The sequence below is a fragment of the Urocitellus parryii genome, chromosome 15, assembly GCF_045843805.1.
Source record: "Urocitellus parryii isolate mUroPar1 chromosome 15, mUroPar1.hap1, whole genome shotgun sequence".
NCBI lineage: Eukaryota > Metazoa > Chordata > Mammalia > Rodentia > Sciuridae > Urocitellus > Urocitellus parryii.
The window spans coordinates 6,041,483-6,063,779 of record NC_135545.1 but is presented as its reverse complement, the minus strand read 5'-3'; the positions used below and the strand labels follow the sequence as shown (position 1 = coordinate 6,063,779).

The window sequence follows — 22,297 nt, the reverse complement described above, 5'->3', positions numbered from 1 at the left end:
CCGCGCGGGAGCCCTCCCCGCGCGTACACCGTCGGTCTGAGCGCCCCGGGCCTTTTACTCCTCGAAGCTGCTCTGCCTGCGAGGTAGGAGCCTAATTCGTGCACGGTGCCCGCCCCCCCTCCCCAGGACGCGCTGCCAGGGCCGGGATTCGAACTCAAGACCGTGGGAGTCCGGCGTCCACCCGCTTCCGCAGCACTGCCAGATGCCCCGTGGGCTCCGGGTGCCCACTCTTGTTCGTGTGGAATAAAATAAGGAGACGATGTGACCACCTTCTAACTGAATTTGCCTACTGAGACTGTGGAGATGGGCACCAACCACCAGGGAGGTGCTCAGGCTGTAGCAGAGGGCTTAGCCACCCCCGCGCCAGCGTGGGGCTCCAGGGGGGAGCTGGATCCCAGGCTGAGGGACTGGGGGATTTGCCAGGGTGCTGGGGGTCATGAGAGGTCTGTAAGCAGGGAAGGCAGAGGGTAGAAAGATCCCTGGTGGGGGATGGCCAGAGGCCAGGAGGAGGCTGCGTCCAGGGTCCAGGGGTGGAGGAGGTGGCCTGAGCCGGGAGGGCCACTGAGCTGGAGAAGGTGATGGGGCAGGCACTGCGGGAGGGCAGGGGCCCTGCTGGGGGAAACCTGGCAGTGGGCACAGATCCAGGACACTCCTCCTGCCTGGCTTTACCTCCTCCTCCACATCTCCCGCAGTTTGAGGTCCACAGGAGCCACCCACTTCCCCTCTTCTGGTTGCTCCTTCCTCTTTCCCAATACCTGTCCTACCCACTGCCACCACGGCCTAGCCACTCCCTCCAGGTCCCCCCTTTAGCCATCTTGGGTGTAGACCCCCTTTATCTGCAGTCTGCCCCCAACTCCCCACCCCCTTCTCCTTCCAAAGGCAAACTCAACAATGAAGTGACTGTGTGACCTTCTGAGTGTCTCCATTTGCTGGTCTATAAAATGGGTGTATTGGTTCCTTCTTGCTGCTGTAACAAAGTATCCAAGTTTGGGGGCTTCAAGCAACACAAATTATTTTACAGGTTCCTAAAAAGTTCTCTGGGTTCTTGAGGAGAGTCAGCTGCCTTTCCGAGCCTGGTGAGGGGCCCACGTTCCCCAGGGCCTCTTGACATCTGTCCCTGGCTCCAACTCTTTCACCTTCCTCTTCCCCACAAGGACCTCTGTGGCCACATCAGGCCCACCTGGACCACCCGATGTGGTCTCCCTGTTGTCAGAGGACGAGAGCAGCAGCCTTAGTGCCACTGTGGCCTTGGCTTCCCTTCGCTGAGTCATGGTACACATTCCCGGGTCCCAGGGGTTAGACCGGGGACCTCCTGGGGGCCCTCCATCTGCCACCTCAGTGGGCACAGGGATCCTGGCTCACCTCATTCAACAGTCCTTTTTTTTTTTTTTTTTTTTTTTAAGAGAGAGTGAGAGAGAGAGGGGGACAGAGAGAGAGAATTTTTAATATTAATTTTTTGTTCTCGGCGGACACAACGTCTTTGTATGTGGTGCTGAGGATCGAACCCAGGCCGCACGCATGCCAGGCGAGCGCGCTACCACTTGAGCCACACCCCCAGCCCCTCATTCAACAGTCTTTATGAAGCATCAAGCGCTCTCAGGCACAGAGTGGGAGGAACCCCTGCTGTCCCTGCTCTGATGGCGATTCAAAGTGAGAGCATGGGGTGGGGGACACAAATGATTGGCAGGAGGCCCAAGTTAAAGACAATAGCTGGTCACGAGCAATAGGAAGAGGGATTAGGGGAGAGCAAGGGAAGAGAGGCTACTGCCCCCTCCCATGGCCTGGGGACTTTTTTGGGACCAGGACACGCTGAGCAGACCTGAAGACCCCACCCGAGGCACCCAGGAGGCTGCGGGCGGAAGGGTGCTGCAGGCAGCTGGCCCTGCAGGGTCCAGGCCTAGAGGTGCCCGGTGCAGATAAGGACAGTGGGGCGGATGGAGTATGGTCATCCTTCATCACAAGTTGACGGACCCCTGGTTCTCCAGCCGAGGAGCGTGCATGGGGGTCACACCAGAGGCCAGAGCAAGGGGAGGGTCAGCAGGTGGGAGTTCGGGCTCTGGGCCTGCAGCCCCGCAGGCTCTTCCCTGGAGAACTGGCCCGAGGTTTTGCTATTTCCCCCCTGATTTTAGCCCCCCCCCCCCCTCCAGGCCGTCTCCAGACCATCAGCTGTCCGTGTAAATCTGTGCCCAAGCCGCCTGACGGGATGATGCTGGGGATGTGAATCAGCCTTTGGGGGGCTCCTGGGTTGTTCAGGAAACACACTGGGCAGAGACGGTTTCAGTGGAGGGGGGTCAAGGGAGTGAGAGGGCGGAAAGGAGGCTCCAGGCAGGACCCTGCTTCTTCCTGGAGCAGGGGACATGCGAATGGGGCATGGTTAGTGAGTGGGAGTCTGCAGGGTGGACACAGGACTGTTGGTTCACTCATCCTTTCCCGACATGCCCTGTGGCCTCGTGGGGTTTGGTGGCTCAAGGAGTTCTCGGGTTTCATCAGGATGACATGATGCAGCCACAGTCGGTGGCCCTAGATCCCTTCCTCAGTCCTTTTACTTCCTGGCCGGCTCAGTTCCTTGTGCTCGCTCTGTGCCTCAGTCTCCCCCTGGTAAGATGCAGGCAGCCATAGTAACATCCTCACGGGGATCTTGGAAGAAATTAAAGTGATGTAAAGGACATCACACACTGTCCTGTTCTCAGTGGACACTTAGTCTTTGCCCTTGGCATAGCACCAACCCACTCTGAGACATGATGCATACAAGGACAGTGGTACCTGACCCAGTCTGATGGGGTGAGTGGTGGCCAGATAAGGGTTTCCAGGGAAAGTGGTACCCAATTGGGTTTTGAAGGATACATAGGAGTTTGCTTCTTCAGCAAAGGGATGAGTAACAGCAGGGACAGTGCTGTTTGTGCCTGTGTGTGTGAGAGGTGTGGCTTATTCTAGGAACTGCAGAGCAGAGGGAAGTGGGGAGCTGGGAGGCAGATGGTGGGCGGGGCTACAACAGGCAGGGCTGCAGGCCGGGGGAGGGGCCGAAACCACCCTGGGATACACAGAGGGGAAACCGAGGCCCAGGCTCAGCCCCACTCAGTGGCCTCTCTGATTCCCAGCCAGGCCCCGGCTCCCACTTCCTCTTCCCTCGCTGTGAGCTGCCCACAGGTTCCACTTCCAATCCTCTGGGGAGTCCTTGTTACTAGCTCCTGCTCAGACACCCGGAAGACACCTACCCTCCACCTGCCAGAGGAGGACACCACGGAACAGAGGGGATACAGTGAGGCCTGCAGACAGAGCTGGCCTTGCAGGCCTCAGGGTCCCACGGTGTCGGCTTTGCAGTGGGATTTTGAATCCCTCTTTCTGGGCTTTGGTTTCTCCACCTGGAGGAGGAGCTGCTCAGAGAAGCCACCTGGCAGGTAGGGCTCTGAGATTTGGAGATGCAGAGTCCAGGAGGTCGGAGGACAGAAGGGTTGAAGGGCAGGAGCTGGCTCCGGAAGCCTGCAGACTTGATGTTGGGGGAGGCCAGAAGAGGAGGCAGTGGGGAACAGGGACAGCCTCCCAGGATTTCTACCCTGGGCTGAGGGGCTGGGACCTTGTCCAGGGGTGCTGGGGAGCACCGGAAGGGCTTCGATCAGGGGAGGGACAGGTCAGCTCTGGAGTATTCCAAGATGGGCTGGAGCAGGAGGCTGGAGGCAGGGAGGCTGGGAAGGAAAATGAGTTCTGAACGGGGTGGGCGCGTGGGCAGAGCCAGGAGAGGATGATGAGCAGGAGAGGATGATGCCCGGGGCCTCTGGGTGGACAGTGGGGCTGACTGCAGGACCTGGGCGGTTCTGGGGACGGCGGCAGGTCACACTAACGTGGTGGCCTGTGGGTCCCCACAGCATCATCCAGCCCATGGAGGACCCTGCAGAGACTCCGCGGTTGGCTCCCCATGAGGCGCTGTGCCTGCCCTGGGCCTCCCTCATCCTCCTCTACTCCCTGGTGGCGCTCACCTCCTACTTGCTGGAGGTGACCAGCCACGGCCTGCTGATCAAGGCTGCGGGCCCCCTCCTGCCTTCCCCTTTGTCGGCTGCCTGGTTTGGCTACCAGGCCACCACCGATGCCATCTTCACAGTCCTCCTGCCGCTGACCCTCACCTGGACACGCTCCTGCTGGCCCCTGGGTGCTGCCTTCTGCCGTCTGGACCCCAGCCTGGCCTTTCTGACCTTCTATGCCAGCGGCCGCCTGCTGACCCGCGCGGCTGCTGACTGCCAGGCCGTCCTGCTGCAGCCCGCCTGGGCGCTGGCTCACCACACGGCTCGTCAGGTGGTTTTCTGGGCCGCTGGGTTCTGGCTCCTCCTGCTGGGCCTCGGTGGGTCAGCCCTGAGAGCCCCGAGGGACCAGGCAAGCCCCGCTGACCCCTACAACAGGACACCTGCCGGGGAGCTCCCCAGCCAGGGCCAGGGCTCCAGATCCTGGGGCCACGTGCTGGACCAGCTGGTGTTTGGGCTTGGGGTGCCCCTAGGGGTGCTGAGCACCTTCCACAGCCTCCTGCGGGCCAGGCTGTGGTTGGCGAGGCTCACGGGGCGGCCCCCACTGCTGGGCATGCCCTGGGCCACCAGGGCCATGCTGTTTCTCTGCTGGTTCCCCTTCCACCTGCTGCTTCTCCTGAGGCTCCTGGGGACGCAGGAGGCTGGACTGGACCTGGGGGACGTCTGGGTGCTTCTCAGACCCTTGGGGTTCACCCTGGTGGTGGCCAGTGGCTGCCTCAACCCCCTGCTCTATGTGTGTGTGGCCCAGGCCCTCGGGCGACAGCTGTGTCAGTCCCTCTGGTCCTGCCCCAGCGGAGCATCTGGGGAGGAGCCTGGTGGGCTGAGCCCTCCTGCAGCGACCTGACAGGCAGTTCCTGGGGCATTAGGGACAGCTGGTGACTAGGGGAGAGGGCAGATTCCCATCTCCTCAACCCCCAGGGAAGAAGGCAGGGCTGAGCTGAGAGGCTGTCCCACGTGGTGGGCAGAATGGGGAGGAGAGGGACAGAGACAGAGAGGGACAGAGACCCAGAGAGAGAGGGGTCAGAGAGGGAGGGACACAGAGACCCAGGGAGAGCAGCAGGGGGGGGGGGACAAGGTAGGCCAGGCGGAGGAAGAGGCACCTGGGGAGGAATCACACAGGCACAGGTAGCAGATGGGAGCTGAGGCAGGGAGGAGGTGACAGACGGGTCAGGCTGCTGGGTGGAGGCAGAGATAAGGCTGGTATCCAATGAGAAGTGTGGGAAGAGAGAGGGGCAGACAGACAGACAGATGACAGAGAGACAGAGACTGAGAGACGGCTCTGAGACAGGGAGAGGCCTGAGTCTGGATGAAAAGAAACACAGGCGTCACCTGAAACTGAGCAGGTGACTGAGGGTGACACCCACCCTGGTTATTCCAGGTGGAACAGAATAAGACCACACTGGGCCTGTGGGTTGTTGACCCCATAGTCTCACAAATCTTCAACTCCACTCTTACCAAGCTTTCTCTGCCGGGCCCTGGGAAACTACCTTTGTTTTCAAATTTCCAAATGTTTCCAAACTCAGTTAATTTTTGCGCCGCATTCCGAGTCTTCCATGCAGCCACACAACTCTGACATGTGCTCAACTCCAAGGGAGAAGGGCTGTCGGTTTTTTCTTTTTTTAATGCATCCGGGTGTGCCTCTTGACCCTGGCTGCACCTTGGTATCTCCAGGGGAAGCTTTTAAAATAAAATCGATGCCGGGCCCATCCCCAGGCGTGGTGGTTTAAGCGGTCCAAGGTGGAGCTGGGCTCCGGGAATTTCAAAAGCTCCCCGGGGATGCGCAGGGCAGCCGGCCCAGGGCCATCAATCTCCACGTGTCTGTGGTTGCCCAAATGCAGCCTTGACAGCTCCCAGAACACTGAGAAATCTTAAGTGGTCAACCCTGAAGCGGGGGTGAGGAGTGGGAAGAGGGAGAAGAGGCTCCGTTGGCGTGAGTTTGAAACCACAGTCCGCCCTGCGCGGAGCGCGCGGAGGAGAGTGGGGCGGGGAGGGCGCGTGCGCAGGACAGGCTGCCTTCCCTCTGCGTGGGGAGCCCTGGGGGAAGCCTTCTGGGGGCGGGGACACTAAATTGAAGTGGGAAGGGTACAGCAGGCAGGGGGGACAGCCAGGGCAAAGGCATGGGCGTGTGGCATTTTAAACCATCTTTGAGTTCTGTGTGACCATGTGTGAGTTCTATGTAGCGCGGAGGGGCCACCGGGGACGGGTGGGACTTTTAAAAAGAAACCAGAACGAGCCGGGTAGCCCCAGCCTCAGTGCCAGGCCAGGGGCTGGCGGAGGAGGAGGAACCCCAAGGGGGCCGTGAGCAGGGAGGGCAAGGTCAGCGCTGAGGACGGTCCCTCGGAGGACTGGAGGTGACGGGAGGCTGGGGCAGGTCCGGGGAGAGAGAGCCCAAGCCCCAGCCGAGAGGAGCGGCAAGGACCTCCCAGGTCTGAGAATTGTGGTTTTGCGGAAATCGCAGTTCCTTTGCGGAGCGCGACCCTGGAGCTAAATTCTGCGGGAGAAAATAGTCCAACACCGCCACCTTCTGGTTCTTCGTCGTTTTGCATCCAAGGACTCATCAAATTAGGATGCTTTGGAGAATTACAGAGGGCTCTATTCCCAATTATGCTGAAATAATTGGCCTAAAGTATCTGTAATCCAATAAAACACTGATCTGAGCTAAAATCATACCATGACTGTGAATATGCTCGTAATTGGGATTTCCTAGTCCTTTCCCTGGGAAGTGATTTACAATCGCTATTCAGAAGTTAACTTTTCAGATACTGAGTTGAAATTGTTTCTAACTAGATGAGATGTAAATGAACTTCAAGCAAAGGCTGGTGGCCCCCAAAGCACTCACTGAGGTTGGAGGCATGGAGTGGACGGCAATCCAGGTGGCTGTTAACAGGTTGCCTACCTGGGGTTCTGGACACTTTTATAAAAAGGGGCATGAATAGGGGTGTCCAAGGTTGAATAGGAGTTTGTTAAGAAAACAGAGGGTGTGTTCACACAACAAAATAATGATGAATAATATGGTAGTTAATTACAGACCCTTTGTTGTTCAGAACATCCATTTACAACTTTGATGTCAGTTCATCCTTGCTATGACCTTCCAGGACCCATCAGATTTTGTCTCTTTGTCTGACAGAAAGGGGAAGATGAGGTTTGAAGAGTCTGAGGTACAACACAGGCTGTTTTAGTGCTGGGTAGTAAACTTGCCATGTTTTCTCCGCTCTGTACCTTTGGGCCTAGAGTGGGAATGTCCTTCCCCCTCTCCGAGTGCACCTGGGCCTCCAACTCACTCCCCAACCCAGCTCAAAAATTAGGCATCTGAGAACCTGGGGTTTCATTCCCCCCCTCCCTCAGACCCGGGGTCCAGGCCCAGTGCCCTTCCACCAGACCCAGGGTCCAGGCCCAGCCTCCTCCCTCAGACCCAGGGTCCAGGCCCAGCCTCCTCCCTCAGACCCAGGGTCCAGGCCCAGCCTCCTCCCTCAGACCCAGGGTCCAGGCCCAGCCTCCTCCCTCAGACCCAGGGTCCAGGCCCAGCCTCCTCCCTCAGACCCAGGAGTCCAAGTCCAGCCTCCTCTCTCAGACCCGGGGGTCGAGGCCCAGCCTCCTCCCTTAGACCCAGAGGTTCAGCCCAGATCTCCTCCCTCAGACCCAGGGTCCAGGCCCAGCCTCCTCCCTCAGACCCGGGGGTCCAGGCCCAGCCTCCTCCCTCCCACCTGGGGTCCAGGCCCAGCCTCCTCCCTCAGACCCAGGGTCCAGGCCCAGCCTCTTCCCTCAGACACAGGGGTCCAGGCCCAGCCTCCTCCCTCAGACCCAGGGTCCAGGCCCAGCCTCCTCCCTCAGACCCAGGGTCCAGGCCCAGCCTCCTCCCTCAGACCCAGGGTCCAGGCCCAGCCTCCTCCCTCAGACCCAGGGTCCAGGCCCAGCCTCCTCCCTCAGACCCAGAGGGCTGGATCTCCACTAGCAGGCAGGCTGGCCCTGCTGTGGGGGAGCAGGAGCAGGGTCTGCTAATGCTGTATGTTTATTGGGTCTCAGAGGCCAGGGACATGGTGCAGGTGGGCAGAAGCCAGGCTCCTGGACTGGGGAGCCTGTGTCTTCTCACTGCTGAGCCTGAGGGAGGAAGAGATGCAGAGACAGAGACATGAAGAGACCGAGATGATCCAACGGGAGCAGAGACAGCCTGGGCCCCCACCTGCATCCTCTTTCTGCTCACCTTGTTGAAGAAGTAGATGGAGGCGAGGATGGTGAACACAGCCATAGCCAGGGTCACATTCTAGGGAAGGAGGTCAGAGGTCAGGACCTTTCCCCTCACTGTCCTGGTCCCGCCCCCGGCCTTCCTCCCCCGACCGTCCTCACTTCCTGAAAGTTCATGGCCATGGGACCTTGGCCGCAGTTAGCTAGCTGCACCTCTCTCCCTTTCCCTGGCCTCTGAGCCAAAGAGGGGAGAAACCTCTGGAACCAAGAGGGGGTCGTCGGGGAGACCAGAATGGTGGCCATGGTGACCAGGGAAGTGCATTCTGGGTAGAGGGGACATTTCTACAGGGGATTGGGGGAGAGTGGGACACAGGTGTGAGATGTCACGGGGAGTCTCTGAATTGGGCATTGAGATGAATAAGATCCGAGAGCCCAGAAAGCACACGCGTGGGAGAACAGGTAAGGTGGCCCAGGTGAAACCCGCTCCTCCAGCGTCCACCACACACAAGGGACAGCAATGCAGTGGTGGTTGGGTTGGTCACCAGCTTGGGGTGGGATTAGAAGTTGTCAGGTGGAACTGTGGCAGTGACAGTGGCAGCAGCTTCCTGCCTCTGGACCTTAAGAACAATGATGTACCTTGGCTGTGACAGCCTGAGCCACTGGGTCCGCCTCCCACTCACTCTGTAGGCCCCTGCCACGGTTTCTGTCCCTTCGCCCACACTGCCAGAAACAGGGAGCCACGAACAAGCCGTGGACCCTCCTGTAGAGGCTGCAGGCTGTGCACTCCCTCCTGAGATGCCCCTGTGCCCACACTGACCTGTGCTCAGGTGCCTTGGGCTACTCATCCGAGTGTCTAGAAAAGGACACCAGTTTGAGGTGCACAATGTGCTGTCCCAGTGGGGGTGGGGGAGGCCGTGCTCCACCTCTGATCCTCACTCCTAGCAGTGATGCCCCTGACAGGGACAGCGGGCAGGAAGCGGCGGCTGAGTGGAAGTGTGCACTCTGGCTCCTTCGTGGGGCAGTGACAGGAGGGGGCATGTCACTTAAGACAGTCTTTTTGTGTGCTTTTAATATATAAAAAATAGGCTCTACCAGGTTGTTTGGAGGACTGAGGATTATAATATGCACGCAGGTGTGTCTGTACCTATCTACATCTACCAAAAAAGCCAGACTACGTGGTCTCGATATTCAGGGTGTCTTCCTCATTATTTACGGCAGGTTTGCTCTCATTATCTGCAGTAGTTGCGCTGGGTACCTGGGAGTGTGGCATCAGTAAATACAATGATTTGCTTCTGGAAAATGTATAGACAATGGTGGGCACAGTGGTGCACGCCTGTAATCCCAGCAGCTTGGGAGGCTGAGGCAGGAGGATTGTGAGTTCAAAGCCAGCCTCAGCAACTTAGCAAGGCACTAAGCAACTCAGTGAGACCCTGTCTCTAAATAAAATACAAAATAGGACTGGGCATGTGGCTCAGTGGTTGAATGACCCTGAGTTCAGTCCCTGGTACAAAAAAAAAAAAAAAAGTATAGACAGTTCCTGGTTTGACTTGTGAGTTTTCAACTTTACGATGATGCCGAAGCCATGTGCACTGGGTAAAAACTGTACTTGAACTCCCAAGTTTTGCTCTTTTCCTGGGCCAGGAGGGGGTGGGGAGATCCTCTCCCCCCACCCTGGGCAGCCACCACCCTGCGAGGGGCTGCCAGGCTGTGGGACTCAGTGAGTCAGGGGTGTTGAAGGCATTTCTGACTTACGATGTTGGGATGGGTGCTCATTGTAAATTGAGGATCATTTGTGTATATATTAGAGGAAATATTTATTTTATTATGTACTTTATTTATACATATTTTATTAATGAAGTGATGGATCTTTTTTCACAGATTTTCTGTATTTTAAAAAATTTAACAAGACTTATGACCAGGTTAGGATGGTCCCAGACAGGGCTCTGGACTGGACAAAACAACTGTAAGGATTTGGAGAGAAATTGGGGGACATTTGGATAGAGAGTGGGCATCACATAAGAAGAAAGCACTCGTGTCATAGGAAGAGGAGACAGCTGGGCGTGGATATGCCTGTCTCCCAGCTATGGGGAGGCGGAGGCAGAAGGATGGAAAGTTCAAGGCCAGCATTGGCCACTACCCAGACGCTGCCTCAAAATAAAATAAAAAGGGCTGGGGATGTAGCTCAGTCGTTGAGTGCTTGCCTAACCACCCCGGAATCAACCCGCAGTAACTCAAACCAACCAACAAACCGCCTAGGAGATACTCTTTGAAAACCCTTTTCTCTAAGTGCTGAATATATCTGAACTCATCTGATCCAATTTGTGAAATTATGGCACAGAGAGGTGGGATGACTTGCCCAAAGTCACACAGTTTATATATAAATGGTGAAGCCAGGATTTGAACCCAATCTGTCCAATTATTGGACTTGAGGGTCCAACTACTGGGCCCTGTTGGTTTTGATCAGCTGCAGGTGGAAGAAGTTAATCTCCAAGAAGCCCAGGAGGGCCTCGAAGAGTCCCAACATTTAGGAGCAAGGAAGGGAAGAACAGATTCAGAGTAGGGGAAGGAGAGGGAGGAGAGGAGAGGAGAGGGGGACTCCCCCAGGCACTGACTCTGCCCGTGCCTTGGTTTCCCCTCTGTGGGATGGGGTGGTGGTAACGGTGGAGAGTACACGGGTTAATCCAGCGTGGCTGGCCAGGCCCCGGGAGCTGCTGCGGGGGCGTGCCGGGGCCTGCGCCGGGGCCCGCTCCGGGGGCTGCGGCACAGGGTAATGAGCAGGCGAGGCCCCGGCGCAGTCGGCGGCTGAGCTCAGCGTCTGGGCTGCGTGGAGATGGCCGGGCTGGGGTTGCAGGGCCACGCTGCTGGACTGCCCCTCCTGCTGCTGCTGCTGCAGCTGCCGCACCAGGTCCTGCCAGAAGGACCCCTGGCGTTCGTGGCTCTGGTGAGCTGCCCCCACCCACCTGGCCCCTCCTCTGTCCCAGGCCAGCCCTGACCCCATTTGTCCCCAGGTGTTCCGCCATGGCGACCGGGCTCCGCTGGCCTCCTACCCCACAGACCCACACAAGGAGGCCGTTTCTGCCCTCTGGCCTCGAGGCCTGGGCCAGCTGACCAGGGTGAGAAGTGGGCGTGGGGGCGAGGTGCGTGGCTGGGTGAGGAGGGTGTGCTGAGGCCTTGCTCTCTCCCCAGGAGGGAGTCCGCCAGCAGCTGGAGCTGGGCCACTTCCTGCGGAGGCGCTACAAGTCCTTTCTGAGTCCCCAGTACCGGCGGGAGGAGGTACTGGCACCTTTACCTCTACCTGGCTCCCTGACCTCCCAGTGTCCCTTTGGGTGCCACCTCTGGCCTTTGCCCTCCATCAATTTGACCCACAGTCTATGGACCTCAGAGTCACCAATAAACCCACAGTGACTTCTAATCTCACCTCATTCTGACCCCCTGACCTCTGACCTTACTTTCTGGCCTCCACCTTTGTCTTCACTCCCACTGACTCCAACTAGACCTCTGACTCCTAAACTCAATTCTTTCCAACTTGTCCTCCTGACTTCTGACCCTGATCCCTCTGAGGACAATATACCTAACTGGCAACATCCCGCCTCCCATCCTCAGTTTGACCTCTTGCCTCCATTCCCCTGACTCTGATGATCTTGACTGTCATCTACCCAGCTGACTCCTTCAACCCTCATCTACCCAACACCTGCCCTCCAACCTGAGGGCACCCACCTTAAATGCCTAATCTTTAATCTGTTTTCATGACCTTCAAGCAACACCAAACTGAATCTAAAGCCATTGATTTGCCACCACATCTGACCCTGTGCCCCTTCCTGTTGCACCCCCCCCCCCCCGCCCCAGGTGTACATCCGGAGCACAGACTTTGACCGGACCCTGGAGAGCGCTCAGGCCAACCTGGCTGGGCTGTTCCCGGAGGCAGCCCCGGGGAGCCCTGAGGCGGACTGGAGGCCAATTCCTGTGCACACCGTGCCTGTTGCTGAGGACAAGGTCTGGGGCTGAATGGGGGTGGGAGAGAATAAAGATAGAGATATTGAGATGGAGAAGGACGGAGGTGGCTCAAGGCCTGAGGGTTGGTCAGCTTCCAGAAGCCTCATATGGCTCAAAGCAGTGAACCTGTCTCTGGGCTAAGCTGTCCATGGGCAAGCCACCCCTCCCATGAGACTCAGCTGGATTGGGGAGAGACTGGGAGGGAGACAGGGCCTGAGACCCCGGGCCCACTGTTGTCCTGAGCCTCAGTTTTCTTCAGCTGCTGAGATTCCCCATGCGCAGCTGTCCTCGATACCATGAGCTGCTGCGGGAGTCCACAGAGGCCGCCGAGTACCAGGAGGCCCTGGAGGGCTGGACGGTGAGCAGGGTGATGGGCTGGCGGGGCAGGGTGCCAGGTTCTAGGCTCACCCAGCCTGTGCACCCAGGACTTTCTGACTCGCCTGAGCAACTTCACGGGGCTGACGCTGGTTGGGGAGCCACTGCACAGGGCATGGAAGGTTCTGGACACACTCATATGCCAGGTAAGCCCCCTGCCCTGTCCCTCCGGACCAAGGGGTTCAACTTTGCCCCATGCTACTGGGTTTCCCCATCTGCATACCAGGAATGGCAGCCCATCTTCTCTGTGGTTGCCACAAAGATTAAAGTGACTAATCCATGAAACAGGCTTATGGGAGCAGCTGGCACACTGGGCCACACAGAGGTGGAGGCTGTTTTGGCAATACTTTCTCTGCTATCCTGTAATCAGAAAAGCTCCATCTCTCTCTCTCTCTCCTCTTTTTTAAAAAAAAAAAAAGTTAAAAAAATTAAAAAAAAAAAAAAAAGAAGAAAAGCTCCATAAACCAAAACTTGGGCAGCAGGAGCGGACCTGACACGGTGCCATGCACAGAGGGAAGCGTGTGGGGTTACAGGGACCGCCCATGCCCTCCGTAATGTCTAGATCCCAAAGCGCCTCTGCCTAAGGTGTCAGATAAGAGCTGCTGAACTGCAGAATGAGACAACTGCTGCTGGGCGGTGGCCCATGCCTGTAACCTCAGGCTTAGGAGGCTGAGGCAGGAGGGTTGTCAGTTCAGGCCAGCGTGGCAGTTTAGTGAGACTGTCTCGAAATTAAAAAAAAAGGGAGGGGGCTGAGGATGTAGCTCAGAGGCAGAGCACCCCAAGGTTCAATTCCCAGTACCAGGAAAAAAAAATCACTATTGCCCACACTATGACTCCCCCCTCCCCCAGCCCACAAGGGCAGGAAGAACCAGCAGTTAATGGGGTAGGGCACCAGAGGGCCCAGGAGCACTAGGGGCAGCTCTGGATGTGCCCTGTCTTCCCTCCCTGTCTCTCCAGCGAGCTCACGGACTTCCCCTACCTTCCTGGGCCTCCCCTGATGTCCTGAGAACTCTGGCTCAGATCTCTGCTTTGGATATTGGGGCCCATGTGGGCCCACCCCGGGCAGCAGAGAAGGCCCAGCTGACAGGGGGTGAGGTGTGGGGCTGGGAGGTTGGGAAGGTGGGGGGTTGAGGTTCCTTCCTCTCCGGGTGGGTTCTAAGCACTGTTCCTGCCCTTTCAGGGATTTTGCTGGATGCCATCCTTTCCAACTTCTCCCGGGTTCAGCGCCTGGGACTGCCCCTCAAGATGGTCATGTACTCAGCTGTGAGTTCTTGAGAAGGGAAGGCAGTGCCTCATGGGCACAGGGATGAAGGTCACATTAGTTTGGGTGAGGAAGAGCTGGTGGTCCTAATGCAATCTCAGCCCACTGCCTTGGATACCCCCCCATCCCCGAATCCTACTCTCAGACTCTATCGCTAGAGGAACACTGTGGAAGGACAGGCTTTCACCAGTGTCCAACCATATATTGTGGTTACTTGATCATATTTAGTGGCTACCTGTCTCCCCCAGTGAGGAGGCAGGAGCAGGCTTGGTGGACTGGTTCTAAGTGGCTGGGGAATATCTGGGAGGCAGCTAGATGCCCAAGACTAGAGTTTGGGAAAGAGCCATCCAGGGGGGAACCCTGTCTCAGAACTTGGATCTCCCTGCAGCACGACAGCACCCTGCTGGCCCTCCTAGGGGCTCTAGGCCTCTATGATGGGCACACCCCACCCTATGCTGCCTGCCTCGGTTTTGAGTTCCGGAAACGTCTCAGGGACCCAGAAGATGGAGGGTGAGGAACTGGACATTGGACAGGGGAAATGGGCTGGAGGGGTGATGGACAGGCAGAGGGCACTGCCAAGGAACCTTCCTGGAAGGGACAGTTGGATGAGATTGACAGATTTGAGTCAGGAGCAATTCTCCAATTCAGCAGCTCTCCCCTGATCTGAGCTCTTCCTTCAGCCAGGGTCAGTGGTAGGTGTCACCCTCTCCTCTCTCCCTCCAGGAACATCACCATCTCCCTCTTCTACCGCAATGACTCTGCCAGACTACCCTTGTCCCTGAGCCTCCCTGGGTGCCCAGCCCCCTGTCCACTAGGGCACTTCCACCAGCTGACTGCTTCAGCCAGACCGCCAGTGCATGGGGCCTCCTGTCATGACTATGAGACTACCACTCCCCCAAGTGACCGCTCTCTACGCTGGGGTAGTAGTTGGGGGTCCCCCAGACCTGAGACCCACAACCCCCAAGTTCTTCCCACAGCCACCACAGTGCCCCTGCTGGCCGGAGCTGTGGCCCTGCTGGCTGTGCTCAGCCTGGGGCTCGGCTTGTTGGCCTGGAGACCTGGCTGCTTGCGGGCCTTAGGGGGGGCCGTGTGAGCTGGGAACTTGGGGCAGCCCCTCCCCTCAGCTGACTGGATCCCAACATGTGTTCTCCCGCTGCTCTGGCTTGTCACTGTGTCTGTGCGCGTGGAAAAGGGCTGGGCGGGCTCCCTGTCCTGGAAGCCAGTGTGCAGGTGGCACACACATGCATGCTGTATGGCTGCTTCTGTACCCCCACATAGACAAATATGGAGGTGTCTGTCCATCTCCACACCAGCACGGCCCCCTTGCTCCACACACCTCAGGCAGCAGCCCCTGTAGGGCAAGGATGATCACTCCAGGATGAGGGTGGCCAGCAAGGTAGGCAAGGACCACTCAGCTAAAGTTAGGTCCAAAACCAGCAAGCTCAGGCCCCAGCCACATGTGACAGGTTGGTCAATGTTCCTAAAGTATATTTTCTGATGCTAATGGAGGTGGGAAGCCATCTTTGGCCCCAGGAGGGAAGCTCCCCTCTCCCACCAGTTGAGAACCAGTGGTTACACCACCACTACACTGGAGCACCCTGGTCAGCCAATGCCCTGCCCTGCCCACCTGCTTGTGGTTACCACAGGGACTCCAATAATGAAGGCAACAGCTGTGACCCATTTGCACTTTCTGGCCCTGGGAGGCTGTTTCATGCTTGTAGCAGGTTCACAGACCCCATGGGGTGGGGGACCATCCTATTGCTAGGATCAGTTCCCACCTGGTCATATCAGGCTCACACTTCCATCAGATCACTGCAATGGAGATGGCCCTGAAGGTGGACAAGCCCATATGTATCCCCCCTACCTCAGACCCAGCCCATGTCAGGACAGCAAATACCACAGCTCACAAAGGGTGATATGCGTACCATTTATTGGGTACCTATGAAAACAGCACCACCAGTTGTCCCCAGACCTGTGATCCTGGTTCAGATCCCCCTAAACCTACCTCAGACACTGGCCCAAGGCCAGATGTACAAATTTGAGAAACCAGACCCACCTGGAGGGATGGCTGCCCCTCCCTGGGAGGCACTCAGCAAAGCACACCTTAAAATGGAAGCATTACAATAGTTAGAAAAGGCAATGACCTTCACTAAAACCAAAATGTCACACATGCTTAACATATTAAGTAAAAATATTGCCTCTAAAACCTAAAAAAAGTAAAAAGATGCCAGGTGTTATAGGCTACGGGGTATTCAATTGGCCCCTAGTGCTTTTGGGCTCAAATGGCAGAGGGTGAGTCACTACTGTGCCCAATCACCCTGCAGCCAGGCCAAGATGAACAAATTGGCACAACCCACTCCAAGGCCCAGTTGGGCAAGTGGCTGTTTTTGTAGCTACTCCCTTAACATCTCTGCAACTGGAGTAGCCAGGGACAAGACACCCCTTTCTTTTTTAGGGTCTCTGAACATGACCTACAACTGCTTGAGATACATGGGAAAGGTATAGACAAAGGTCCTCCCTGAACTCTGGGCTGAAAGCAGCTCTTCTGGAGTTTGGCCTCCCACCCCACACACTGGAAGGGGCTAGTCATGGCATATGGGCGGCTCCTCCCCACAGGCCTGGTCAGAGTAGGGAGGTGGAGGCGGCTGCTCCTCTCCTAGCCCATAGACTGGCTGGCTGCGGCTGCGCTTGGCCTCTTTGATGTACAGCTCCAGGAGGACCTTGGTGGGCTGCTTATCCACTCTCTCCCTGGGCACCCCGTGGCTGAGTAGCCAGCCTGTGAGGTCCTTGCGTGTGGGGTTAGGCCCCAGCATGAGCTTGGCACGGCCTGGCTGGCTCTGGCGCCACAGCAAACCCACATCAGCAATTGTCTGGATCTCCATCACAGCCTCCAGCACGGTCATGCCCTTGACCAGCAGGCTGACCAGTGAGAGCCGCAGTTCTGAGGGTGCAGCTGTAAGCAGGCGTCTCTGCAGGCCCTGAGTGAAAGGCACGTCCTCTGGCGCTGCATACTCGGGCTCAGGAGGTGAGAGTGGCGAAGGCAGCTCGCGGTAGATCCAGTCGAGCATGCCCAGCTCACGCACCAGCTGGATGCCCTCCTCCATAGTGGTCCAGGGACGGAAAGGCAGTTCAGTGGCCTCAAAGTGCAGGAAGGATTCCCAGCGCTGGCGCCAGGCCTGTAGTAGCCAGGTGAGCAGTGTCTTACAGCCACCCCGCAGCGTCTTGCAGTGGTAGTTGAAGATGGCATCATGGGTTAGGTCACCCAGCAGTGCCAGCTCCCCGGAATTCAAGGACAGAGCTGGGCCCCCCTGGTCATACACCCGCAGGATCCAGGTGATCATAAGCTCGTTGGGGTTCTGCTTGAAGCGCCGAGAAATGGCCAGGAGCTCAGTATATGTATAGTAGCGGTCTCCCCGGCCCATCTGGGTGGGTGCCAGCACTCTCTCAGCCATGGCCACAGCTGCCCCAAGGCAGGGAAGAGCAAGAGGGTCAGGAAGGGCACTGCTGCAAAAGCTGTGTGAAGTAGAAAGGGCCACACCCCACCCAGCACCTCCCTGGAGTGGGGGCCCTCAAATCCCCAGGTGTCTAAGGTCCTGGGTGGCACTATATCTTCAGGGGCAGTCAGAGCCCAGTGCTGAATATCATGGGGTCCCCAAGCTCAACCCTGATAGGATAGCAAACCAGGCCCAGCACAGCCCTCCCAGCACAGGGTTACTATGGAGATTAAGGAAGCCACTGCTTCAAAGTACAGGATGCTGAGCTGCGCTCCCTACCAATAGGCAGCTCCTCCGTCCTTACCAGGAGGGAAAGCTGGGCAGCAGGACACCTGGAGAAGCCACCTGTAGACAGAAAGGAGAAGGGGAGGGAAAAAAGGTCCGTGAGGTACAGGTAAATCATTGTTATCCCAATCCATCCCCTACCAGGAGCCAGGACCCCTCAGACCCCCAGGTGTCAAAGGTCCTGGGGGGCACCTTATCCTCAAAGAATGGTCAGAGCCCAGTGCTAGACATCACAGGGGTCCTGGTGTTACCCCCTTATTCAGATGATCTGCAGTCAAGTAACCTAAGCCACCCTGAGGCCACTCCTCCACATGGAAGGTTGGACTGGAGGTGCTTATGGGCAGCCTACGGGCAAGTGGCAGATCCGAAGCCCAGGTCTGCTTTTTCCCTAACCAAGTCTTGCAGCTTACCTGGCACCACCAGTTACTCTAACTTGGAAAGTGACCTCACCAGGACTTTTCTGTGAAAACCAGAACAGGGCCTCAACCTTCCACTGGGACTCTGGTAGAGCTCAGAGTTCATGTTTCTCAAGGTGTTTCTTTCCTCTGCTCACCTGACATCCCTGCCCAAATAGCACCAAGCTGACTCCCTTTCTCCAGGACTTCCCCAATCCACACCTGTTCAGTGCTCTGCAGGGGACAACCTGGATTATCAAAGGTCTTAAGTCTCCAAGAGCAGAGATACACTTTCAGGTCTATTTCATTGCAGCCATTCTCCTCCCTACTCTTGACACCCCAAGAGCAATAGAAAATCCTGGAACTGAGAACACTTGTTTCTTTTCCAATAACAAATATATACCTATCTTATGATGTAGCTCTTTTAAACACAAAACATTCTCAAGATAAATCCTGATATTTTTACAATGGCTATTGTGTAAATTTAGTGTTCCTTCAATTATCAAATTATATCCAAATGTTTGACTGTAAGCTACTGTTTTGCTTAAAGGTACACTGTACCCAGTCCACAAAACCTGCAATATGAGAGGCAATAATAATGCTGAGTCAATGTTTCATTTCCTCTGTTCAGTCTGAAAATTTGATTACTCCTTCTCCCTAAAACCCAAATACTTTTCTTCTTCCCCATCTTATTCAACCCTTTGCCTTTGGAAAGCAGGAAATGCCACCAGCACCACCCAACTGTGCAAAGGATTCAGACCATCTGCTCCTGAAGATGCGCCCACCTTATGAATACAGCAACTGAAGCTTAGGAGAGGGATTGCTCTGACCTCTATAAGCCAAGGAACAGCAGAACTAGGGTCTGGACGTATGAGTAGCTGACTGGGTTCCCATGGCTATAAAATGGTTTTAATATGTAATACTGAGTAAGACTGCTGGCACATGTGTAAGATATCTTGTATTTTAGACCTGGATGGATCAGGGCATTGGAGCAAGGCTTCTTACCAAGACGGGATGATGGTGGGTAACCCCTCAGCTAGAAGATAGACCTGTAACATAGGAAGGACTTGATGAGGGTGTGGAAGAAACAGTTCATATGTCCAGACCATCAAAACCAGGGTTCCTCAGACCCCCAGGTGTCAAAGGTCCTGGAGAGCACTGTGTCCTCAGGAATGATCAGAGCCCAGTGCTAGACATCATGGGAACCCTGGCCCCTGTGCAATCAAGGCCGCTCACCTTCAAAGACAGGAAAACACAAAACTCAACTGACCCCCAACTTCTCACTGTCATACTTCCACACAGTAGTGGTCCTGAGATGGACCTCCAAACTCATTAACACGAAGAGGGCCCCAATCTTTCCTGAACTAGCTATACCTACTAATGACCCTGAACCATGAACATTGCTAAGATGCAAATCCTTTAGTAGGAGGCCCGAGAAAAGGAAATGTTCTGGGAGAAAATAAAGCTAAGCAACACAAGCAATGACTGTGTCAGGTCTGAACAACTCTGCTGCGAGTCATTTAAAATAACTTCGGAATACTGAACACTAAGAAAATCGCAAATAACCATATGAAGAAATGGGCTTCATTAACACACAGCACGTCAGCCTTAGGGAACAAGTGTTGAGGTATTCTGGGTTAATTACAAACTTTATTTGCAAATACATTAAGATTAAAATCAGGTAGCCCACTCCAGGCTGGGGCTCCAAGGCAGGGTTTTGAAAACTAAGTTACAGAAGACCTTAAGTACTCAAGCCCAGAATTCAAGTTAACAACACCCTCTGACATTTGCACCACCCGTCAGAATTCTTGAAGGTGAGCAAAGGCCTCGTCTCCTTTCTGCTCTACCTGGAGACCCACTTCTTCCTTGATAAGTCGGCATGTCGTCTCTGCCCTTACAGAAACCCCAACACCCTCTTCTCTTCCGTCCCTCAAGTCACACACCCCAGTCAGCTGCCCGCAAAACCGACAAGATGGCGGAGACCCGCGACGTGGGCACAGAAATGGCGCAGCCCATCCGCGCTGCAGACAAAGGAAGGCCTGCCCGCCGCCCCGCGCCCGACCCACCTGGTGGAAGGAATCGCCTTCACCCTCCCCGCACTAGATCTCCACGCTCAACCCGCAACGCCCTCGATGAGGCCCAAAAGAAACCGAGACCCCGCCCACGCGACACGGCCACTCTCGCCGCAGCCCAGGACACCTCGCGACACGTGCGTCCCAGAGCCCGGCCGCACAGAGAGGCGCGCGGAGCGAAAAGCACCATCTCACCTGCCTCTCCCACTCCGCAAAACGTGCGCGCGCCGCAGCGAGTCCCGCTTTATAGTACGCGCCGCTCTCAAGGCTCGGCCCCCGGCGTCAGTCTGGTTTCCGCCGTGGGGCACCCAAGGTACGCGCCTGTGTCGGGAACTCGGCCTTGGAGTTAAGGAAAGGAAAAACGGCGGTCGTCCCTAGAATATTCCAGAACAAGCGGGAAGATATTGTCTCTAGAGGCTGGAAAAAACAGGTTCAAGGGAACATCTATTACGAAAATCTTGTCTCGCGCGTCAGGCAATTCTGGGGACTGCTCCAAACGAGGGCCGCCAAAAGAAAGGCCCCCGAGGATGGGTGGAGCCAGAAAGGGAAGCGACGGGAATTGCCAGCGCGGCAGTGGTGGAGCTGCGGTTGCAGAGGCGGCGCCGGCGCTGAAAGGCGGGCCCAAAGTGGGTCTCAGCCGCGTAGTGGGAGGCGGAGCCAGTGCAGAGATTGACAGGGGACGGTGCTGGGAAAGCACCGCTTGGCGCGGAGTTAGAGGCGCGGTGAGAGGTGGGGCCGCAGCGAGGACGCGGCGCGGGGAGGTGGGACTCCGGGGTCTCTGAGGAGGGCAGGGCCCCAACCCTTTGTTTGGTTTAGAATCTGAAGAAGAACTGGACTTGCAGCTCCCCACCGTTTAGGTGGTTCTAGGCCTGGGGTCCTGGATTCTTTGAGGGGTTGGAGATTCAGGGAGTGTCTTTCAATGAACGTGATTCTAAAGATGTTTATTTTGAAAGTTAATGAAGCTTTCCCACTCCAGACCTACTCACCAGAGCTTGCCACCATCACCTTTTGGGTGTGGACTTTGTACTTGGACACACACACGTGTGCACACACACGCACGCGCGCGCTCACACTCAGAGATACAGATGCTTTTTTTCGTTCCAGTTTGCCCCACAAACAGTCTTCCCGTGTAAGTGAAGTGGCACCCCCTCTCTCCACAGAAAATGCCTTAACTGGGCTTCTCCAGGAATTCTCACCATGGCTGATTTTGGGACTGTCAGCCAAAGAGTCTCTGAGAAAAAGTTCAATATGGATAAATTTCCATTTTCCTGTTGCCCTGTTTTGCTTGGCCACCAGCCAGGAAGATACCAGCACTTCAGGTGCTGGGCACCCCCTTAATAATTTCTCACAAATGTATCCAGTATAGTAGTTTGTAGAAATGTGCTAAGGAGGCTTCTGGCCTTGAGCTGGGCTTCACAGAGATGTCTACATTTTTTAAGATAAGACAAGATACCAATTGGGCTCCATGGTAACAGCTGGCAGGGGAAGAAAGAAAGAGGAGAAGAAGCTCTCCCCTTGACAGGTGCTGTCCTTGAAGTATTAACTTGCCCAAAACAGTGAAGGAAAAAGCTGCTTTTGTGTGAACTTTCTGCAGACTGTGAACTTCTGAGCCCCTCCCCTTACATGCTGGGTATAAAACTCTGAAATTACCTGTATTCGGAGTTCAGAGGATTGATTGATTACAGCAAAGGCTGTACCCTCTGAACCTGGCTGCAGCCAAATAAAACTGTTTTCCTGCTACCTTCGGTGCCTTGCCTCTTTGTCCCCACAACATAAGGACATATGGAAATACTTTGATCTTTTGCATGAATAGTACATACTTTCTTTAGCTGGTCTCCCTGGTCATCTGGATTGCTTTCTTCCTTCTGATGAGGAGATTCCTTGCATGGACCTAGTGGTCTGAAGTGAAAGGAAAAGACTAGGTTTCCGCCTTTCGGAAACGAGACGTTTCCATCACTCCTCACTCCAGAGCAAAAGCAGAGTTCTGTGACCCACAAGGCTCTGAGTGATCTCACCTCTCTGTTCCCTCTCTGCACTTATCTTCTTCCTCTCTCCCTTTCTTGGCCTCTCTGGTGTTCCTGGGACCTGCCAAGTACATTTCAACTTAGGACCTTTGCACTTCTGTCTTAATGGGCCTAGAACTCTGCCAGTCTACATGGCTCTCTCATCCCTCAGTCATGTCTGTGCTCAGGTCAGCTTAGCATAGAGTCCCCCTGCCTTGCCTCCA

At 56.0% G+C, this 22,297-nt stretch overlaps 3 protein-coding genes and 3 non-coding genes across 8 annotated transcripts; 2 read left to right on the top strand and 4 right to left on the bottom strand.

Moving 5' to 3' along the window:
• Positions 1 to 3,876: 3,876 nt before the first annotated feature.
• LOC113194924 (chemerin-like receptor 1) lies at positions 3,877 to 4,857 on the top strand. Its single transcript, XM_026406218.1, has one exon. It carries the CDS (start codon positions 3,877 to 3,879, stop codon positions 4,855 to 4,857), a length of 981 nt encoding a protein of 326 aa, XP_026262003.1.
• A 6,168-nt stretch (positions 4,858 to 11,025) lies between these two features.
• LOC113195039 (testicular acid phosphatase) lies at positions 11,026 to 14,917 on the top strand. Its single transcript, XM_026406430.2, has 11 exons — positions 11,026 to 11,136; positions 11,204 to 11,308; positions 11,382 to 11,468; positions 12,042 to 12,188; positions 12,448 to 12,546; positions 12,614 to 12,709; positions 13,521 to 13,653; positions 13,744 to 13,826; positions 14,213 to 14,334; positions 14,548 to 14,723; positions 14,802 to 14,917. Exons 1-11 carry the CDS (start codon positions 11,026 to 11,028, stop codon positions 14,915 to 14,917), a joined length of 1,275 nt encoding a protein of 424 aa, XP_026262215.2.
• An 834-nt stretch (positions 14,918 to 15,751) lies between these two features.
• Positions 15,752 to 20,287, bottom strand: LOC144248997 (Friend virus susceptibility protein 1-like). Of its 3 annotated transcripts, none has more exons than XM_077793147.1 (4): positions 20,266 to 20,287; positions 19,004 to 19,047; positions 17,623 to 17,663; positions 15,752 to 17,284 (listed from the first exon to the last, which is right to left on the bottom strand). In XM_077793147.1, exon 4 carries the CDS (start codon positions 17,274 to 17,276, stop codon positions 16,407 to 16,409), a length of 870 nt encoding a protein of 289 aa, XP_077649273.1. In that variant the 5' UTR covers positions 17,277 to 17,284; positions 17,623 to 17,663; positions 19,004 to 19,047; positions 20,266 to 20,287; the 3' UTR covers positions 15,752 to 16,406. The 3 variants fall into 3 exon arrangements, with proteins under 3 accessions (XP_077649273.1, XP_077649275.1, XP_077649274.1); XM_077793149.1 differs by lacking the exon at positions 20,266 to 20,287 and adding an exon at positions 20,198 to 20,218; XM_077793148.1 differs by lacking the exon at positions 20,266 to 20,287 and adding an exon at positions 20,065 to 20,169.
• Positions 17,387 to 17,477, bottom strand: LOC113195050 (small nucleolar RNA SNORD88). The gene has a single exon (XR_003302358.1). It is a non-coding gene; the product is annotated as a small nucleolar RNA SNORD88 (small nucleolar RNA).
• Positions 17,754 to 17,845, bottom strand: LOC113195049 (small nucleolar RNA SNORD88). The gene has a single exon (XR_003302357.1). It is a non-coding gene; the product is annotated as a small nucleolar RNA SNORD88 (small nucleolar RNA).
• On the bottom strand, positions 19,116 to 19,206 carry LOC113195048 (small nucleolar RNA SNORD88). Its single transcript, XR_003302356.1, has one exon. It is a non-coding gene; the product is annotated as a small nucleolar RNA SNORD88 (small nucleolar RNA).
• Positions 20,288 to 22,297: the final 2,010 nt, after the last annotated feature.

What these genes read in the sequence shown, in the direction of transcription:
- LOC113194924 (XM_026406218.1), top strand. Translation starts at nt 3,877, where the DNA reads ATGGAGGACCCTGCAGAGACTCCGCGGTTGGCTCCCCATGAGGCGCTG.
- LOC113195039 (XM_026406430.2), top strand. Translation starts at nt 11,026, where the DNA reads ATGGCCGGGCTGGGGTTGCAGGGCCACGCTGCTGGACTGCCCCTCCTG. An exon ending in CCCAGTACCGGCGGGAGGAG is followed by an intron (nt 11,469 to 12,041) that starts GTACTGGCACCT and finishes CCCCCGCCCCAG; the next exon opens with GTGTACATCCGGAGCACAGA. An exon ending in AGGCCCTGGAGGGCTGGACG is followed by an intron (nt 12,547 to 12,613) that starts GTGAGCAGGGTG and finishes CTGTGCACCCAG; the next exon opens with GACTTTCTGACTCGCCTGAG.
- LOC144248997 (XM_077793147.1), bottom strand. Translation starts at nt 17,276, where the DNA reads ATGGCTGAGAGAGTGCTGGCACCCACCCAGATGGGCCGGGGAGACCGC.